Below are 5,434 nucleotides of genomic sequence, written 5' to 3' on the forward strand. Positions count from 1 at the left end.
GCCGGCTTGCTGTCTTGCGTATCGCGCTGGAAGTCGGCCTCCCGCGGTGTGAGTTGCGGAGCATCTCCCTCGGCGCCGTGGGTACACATCGACGTGTTCGTGTGACGTGTTCCAACGTCAACACAGAACCAATGTAATACAATTCTTGTTTGAGAGGGAATATACAAATAAATGATACAATACATATGTGTTGTTCAGCACAAGCATGGGTTACTGGAACTTGAGAAAAACATAACCAAATATAAGATATACTGCAGTAGAATCTACCAAAGTCATCTAGCTCAAGTCATCCGGAAAAATCTACATTATTATAAGTAGAGACATAGATGAATGAACTGTATTTCGACAAAATTAATCATGGTGTACAAATGAATCTGCAGTCCAGCAACAACAGTATCAACGAACTGCTTCAATTACAAAAAAAGAATAAAGGATAAAAAATTTCTGCTGCATCATATTCAATCTTCGTATGATTGGTATTTAAGTTGAGAAAGATCAGTAACCTTTATTCCATATATACAACCAAAATAGTGCTAACAGGTGCGGCAAAAGAGTCAGGCGTGAGTTCATAACCATCCTAATTTCAAACAGCACCTGCGATTGTATTCGAACAGTTGAAGCGAGTTTCAGAAGATCCACATTGATGTATGTGCAAGATTATACTTGAGAACAGACAAGGCCTCTTATCTAACACCGAGGATGAACTGTACATCTGCAAAGACTGGTGGGACTCGTAAACTCTTTATTCCCTAACTAACTTGTCCCAATTCTGTACCACCACAATGTACCCCAAAGAGGGACTTCCTTTTCTATGACCAAAAGAGGACGTTACACGGCCCAGCACCACGGAAGAACAAACAAAAGAATGGACAGCGAAAGGAAAAGCCTCCCATCTTACTCAGTTACTGGTAGCTAGGCAACAAGTCGTAGTGCATTGATCGCCAAGCAGCCTGTCCCAAGCTTCAATAATCCTCACTGGCACTAAGCCCAGATAGCCAGTGATGACATGGCAATAGCCCCGACAAACAAGGCAACGTATGAGCACACTTGCAGCCTCGGATTGCAGCTCATCCTCCGGCTCAGGAAATCAGCAGCAATGAGATCCACTAATGCCATATAGATCAGTATACCAGATGACATTGAATCCAGAATGCCTTCCACCACCAATGCCCTGGGGCTGTTGGCGTTGTAGAACGACGCGATCCCCGCCCCCACGGTGATCCCAGCAGGTGTTGTGATAGCAAAGAAGAAAGCCATCAGGAGTGCAGAGAAATTCTTGAACTGCGCCTGCATTTGTTCATACAGAGTGTGTTGAATTGATGCAATTAACATGAAGGGGACATGAGTGCTAACTTCGAGTGAGGAACTGTTAACCATAGAGCAAAAATGAAGTGGAGCAAAAATGAAGTGGATATTAACCTCAGAAATGCAGCCACCCAAGGCAAAACCCTCGAAGAACTGGTGGAAGGAGAGGGCGGCAACAAGAGGTTTAATGGTACATGGGCTTTGCGAAACGCCCAAGGATAGCCCGATGATCACCGAATGAGATACAATCCCCATCTCCAGAATCTTGTTGAGAATACAGAAAATCATTATTCGGTATACTTCACAAATACACTACTGAAAAGTGAAAACATCAATGCAAGAGACTACATTTTGAATCTTTGGTCGTCTGTGCAGTTGTACTGACATTTTTCAGATATAACTTAGCAAAGGAAATTTCACTAACCAGAACTCAAACATACGGGACAGAGCTCCTGTAAAAGTGATTTTACCGGGGTGCCCGTATAATTTAGGGGAAGTTGTTTTGTGAGGTCTTTTCTCTGTTCCCGTAAACATCTTCCCCTAAAATGTGTTTTTCTCTATTTCCCATTAAACAAGCATACAAATGGCACATACATGTACTCCCTCTGTCCGGAAAAGGTTGTCCCTCAAATGGATGTATCTAGCACTAACTTGGTGCTAGATACTACATCCATTTGAAAGACAAGCTTGGGACAAGTTTTTTCGGACGGAGGGACTATATACTATCATCATAATAATTCAAACAATGTTATTTCTGACACACATACTTGATACTAATTTCAAATTCACAATTTACGAAATATGATTTGAAAGTCAAATTCAAACATAACAAATTCAGTCAATAATCCAAAGTAGATATAAGAAACTGTTCAAACACGGGGATGTACTATGTGTTTACAAAGCTACTGCATAGAAGGGGAGCCTTAGCGCAGTAGTAAAGCTGCTGCCTTGTGACCATGAGGTCACGGGTTCAAGTCCTGGAAACAGCCTCTTACAGAAATGTAGGGAAAGGCTGCGTACAATAGACCCAAAGTGGTCGGACCCTTCCCCAGACCCTGCGCAAGCGGGAGCTACATGCACTGGGGCTGCCCTTAAGTTGTCTGATCTAGCGATCTTTGGGATAATTGGATTCAAAAATGTACTGTATAAAAGATGTCACTTGTGTTTAAGTAGAAGTTTGTCGCCCTAAGAACTGGCAACAACATTAAATTGTCCGTACCTGCGAGACAACCACATGATGAGCTTGGGACGGCCTCTCCTCGCTGCCATGCCCATGGCCCTGGGCGTGGGCGTGTGCATGGGCGTCGTACACGGCTCCACCATCGCACGCGTCATGGCCATGCGCATGGCTGTGCTGGTGCGCCGCCGCGTGCGCGCGCATGCCCACGATGTGCATGGCGTCCTGCTTCTCGTCGTCGCTGCTCATCGCGGCGGCAGCCATCCCTGCGAGCGCGCCGTCCTCGAGCAGCGCCGTGGTGTCGTCACGCGCGGCTGTGGCCGCGGCGGCAGCGGCCTCCTCGCCGTGCCTGCGCTCGTAGAAGCGGGTGCCGACGAACTCCATGACGAGCGTGCCCAGCGCGGCGAGCATGGCGATGAAGCCCGGGAAGGGGAACCGGCGCCACGGCATGGCCGGGAGGCACGGGTCGGCGAACTTCTCCTCGGCGTCGTGCATCATGTGCACGAACCCCGTGGCGAGGATGACCCCCGCCGCGAACGCCTTGGCGAGCACGAACGTCCCGCCGCCGGAGGACCCGCCCTCGCCGCCGCCGCCGCCGCCGCGCCGCCTCCGGCCGACGAGCGGGATGGCGACGCCGACCGCGCCGGCGATGAGGATGGCGGCGACGGCCACCATCTTGAGCCTTAGCGCGGCAGCCTCGTCGCGGCACTCCTCGTCGTCGCCCGCCCCCTCCTCGCAGCTCGCCGCGGAGACCGACGCTGCCATCGCCGACGACCAAGCGGTGCCCCGCCCCGTCAGAATTTCGAGCTCGATAATGGGTTTAGGCAGGAAATAACCATAAATAGCCCCTTAATCAGCATACGTACCTGCGAATTGGTGTAGGTGGGCGCGGAGGTGGGGGACGTAGTACGACTCCGTCTCCTGCCATTAGAGGAACGGTAGAACCGAATGATTAACGAATTTCTTCACACAATTCAGCGCTGTGTAGTAGAACAACGCGGCAGCAGGACAAACAAGCAGGGAATTCTGAACGCCATGGCTACCGCTGTGAAGAAGAAGAAGAAGAAGAAGAAGAAGAGAGAGAGGACGGACGGCAGGGGAAGGCGCTCACCTCGAAGAACGCCATGGCTGCCGCGGGCAACGGAATAATCCACTCTCCAGAACAGTCGACGGATTATTCGATCCGATTTCGAGGAATGAAATTAAACCAATTTATCACCGCGCGGCGCGCCTGCTGCATGCGGCGGGGAGCAGACACATGCGATGCGTCGCCACATCGGCGCGCGGGGGCCCCCACCACGGGAGAGGGTGTCGTCATCCCCGAGCCGCCGCCGTCGGTTGGGGGATCTTACGGGCCCCGGCGGGCCAGCGCCGCGGGTGGGCCCGGTCGGGCGTGCGTGCGAGCGGGTCCTGCGGGCCCAGCCGTCAGTGGGACGCCGCGGAGGGGGCCGGTCAGGCGTGCGGGGTGGCGGGCGTGGGGGGCGTTATCAGTGGCTCGCGCGGGCCGGCATTTCGTTACGGTGGACGCGGGCAAGTGGACGTGGAGGTACGACGATGTCGACACTATGGCGCCCGCGCCCGTGCCGCCGGACGGGCGGTCGTTGTGGGCGGCATGATCTACGCCCGGATTGCCAACTGCGATCTCGCCTTGGCTCTACACGCATTGTCTACGAATCTCACAAACAATAATCTACTGGGAAGAGTTTTTCCTTTTTAGAAAATCTTCATTCAAATCACGAATCAGTACAAAGTAGGTGACCCTTATAAACACACTGAAACGCACACACAAAGGACCATGAACACCTAGAGTACATTAAGACAACCATAACACAAGAAGATCTCCGAAGCCCTGTGTTATCATCCTTGAATTTTGAGACCCCTGCAGCAGAAGGATCTGCAACCAGTCGCAAACAGGTCATCATCTTCGACCACGGTACAATTGCCGCCACGTTGCTTCCTCCTTTCTTGACACTAGCGCTGAGAGGGCATGGACATCAATCCAACACACCTACAACAGCCGTCGCCATCTTTGGCTTTGAGTACCGTGAAAAGTGTCCCTTCCAGAAGGAAGAGAACTCGAGTCATCCGACCGGTCCAGCACCGCGGCCGGGCCATCCGCCCGGGCAAAGCAGGATCTCCCACCAGCATCAGCGCAGAGGAAGGAGAAGAACAGCAGCAGCAAATCATACCAACAAGGAAGAAGAAAGGTCTTCGCCTCCCTGCCTCCATCGCCCATCTGAGGATCCAAACGGTCAGTGCCGATGGACCTCCAACCACCATAGCCCGCGACCTCGACGAGATCCAGGGATCCCCAACACCGCTGGCTCCTAGACGAAGGCAAAAGCCTCGCCTGACCGCGAACGGAGCCCGGAGAAACTTATTCCGACGCGACACCACCGCAACGGCCTCGGCAACGTCTCCATCAACCCTAACCCTACCACACACCCACCTAGTGAACAGACCCGAGGTTCCCCCTCCCTCCCGTCGCCGGAGCGACCGACGGAGAGAGAGGGAACCGGCGGCGTCACCGGCGGCGCGCAAGGGACCCCTAGTCGCCTCCTTGATCGCCGATCCAACTTTTCTGGGCGTCCGTTTTTCCTCGTTCGTCTCGGCTCGGGTCCATCTACTGGGAAGAGTTGCGTTGCGTTCGACTAGCTATTTCCGACGAAAGGTACACTCTCGCCCGGTTTTTTTTAACATCAGTACAGAGTTAAACGCTCATACATACCCGCATACACTCAGCCCTATGAACGCAAACACGCCCATCCTATCCTTATGAGCACCTCCGAGAGACTGAGCTGGCATGTCATCTTGAAATTTACGAAGTCACCGTAGACGCCTCGTCGTCGACAGGAACGTCTCCTCTCACTGAAAGCGCATCGGCGGAAATCCTGAAATAAATTCAGGAATAATGCGAGCACCAGGACTTGAACCCTGGTGTGCTAGGGATAC

At 52.5% G+C, this 5,434-nt stretch overlaps 1 protein-coding gene across 1 annotated transcript; it reads right to left on the reverse strand.

Moving 5' to 3' along the window:
• Positions 1–448: 448 nt before the first annotated feature.
• LOC123158020 (zinc transporter 10) lies at positions 449–3,803 on the reverse strand. Its single transcript, XM_044576170.1, has 5 exons — positions 3,594–3,803; positions 3,349–3,403; positions 2,525–3,240; positions 1,420–1,569; positions 449–1,287 (listed from the first exon to the last, which is right to left on the reverse strand). The coding sequence occupies exons 1-5, from the start codon at positions 3,606–3,608 to the stop codon at positions 982–984; spliced, it is 1,242 nt and encodes a 413-aa protein (XP_044432105.1). The 5' UTR covers positions 3,609–3,803; the 3' UTR covers positions 449–981.
• Between the last annotated feature and the right edge of the window lie 1,631 nt (positions 3,804–5,434).

This window comes from Triticum aestivum, chromosome 7B (genome assembly GCF_018294505.1).
Source record: "Triticum aestivum cultivar Chinese Spring chromosome 7B, IWGSC CS RefSeq v2.1, whole genome shotgun sequence".
In the NCBI taxonomy this organism is placed as follows: Eukaryota; Viridiplantae; Streptophyta; class Magnoliopsida; order Poales; family Poaceae; genus Triticum; species Triticum aestivum.

Coding starts and splice junctions, on each gene's coding strand:
- LOC123158020 (XM_044576170.1), bottom strand. Junction 3,241..3,348: donor CCACCTACACCAATTCGCAG/GTACGTATGCTG, acceptor CGGCGATGGCAG/CGTCGGTCTCCGCGGCGAGC. Junction 1,570..2,524: donor ATCATGTGGTTGTCTCGCAG/GTACGGACAATT, acceptor ATTCTCAACAAG/ATTCTGGAGATGGGGATTGT.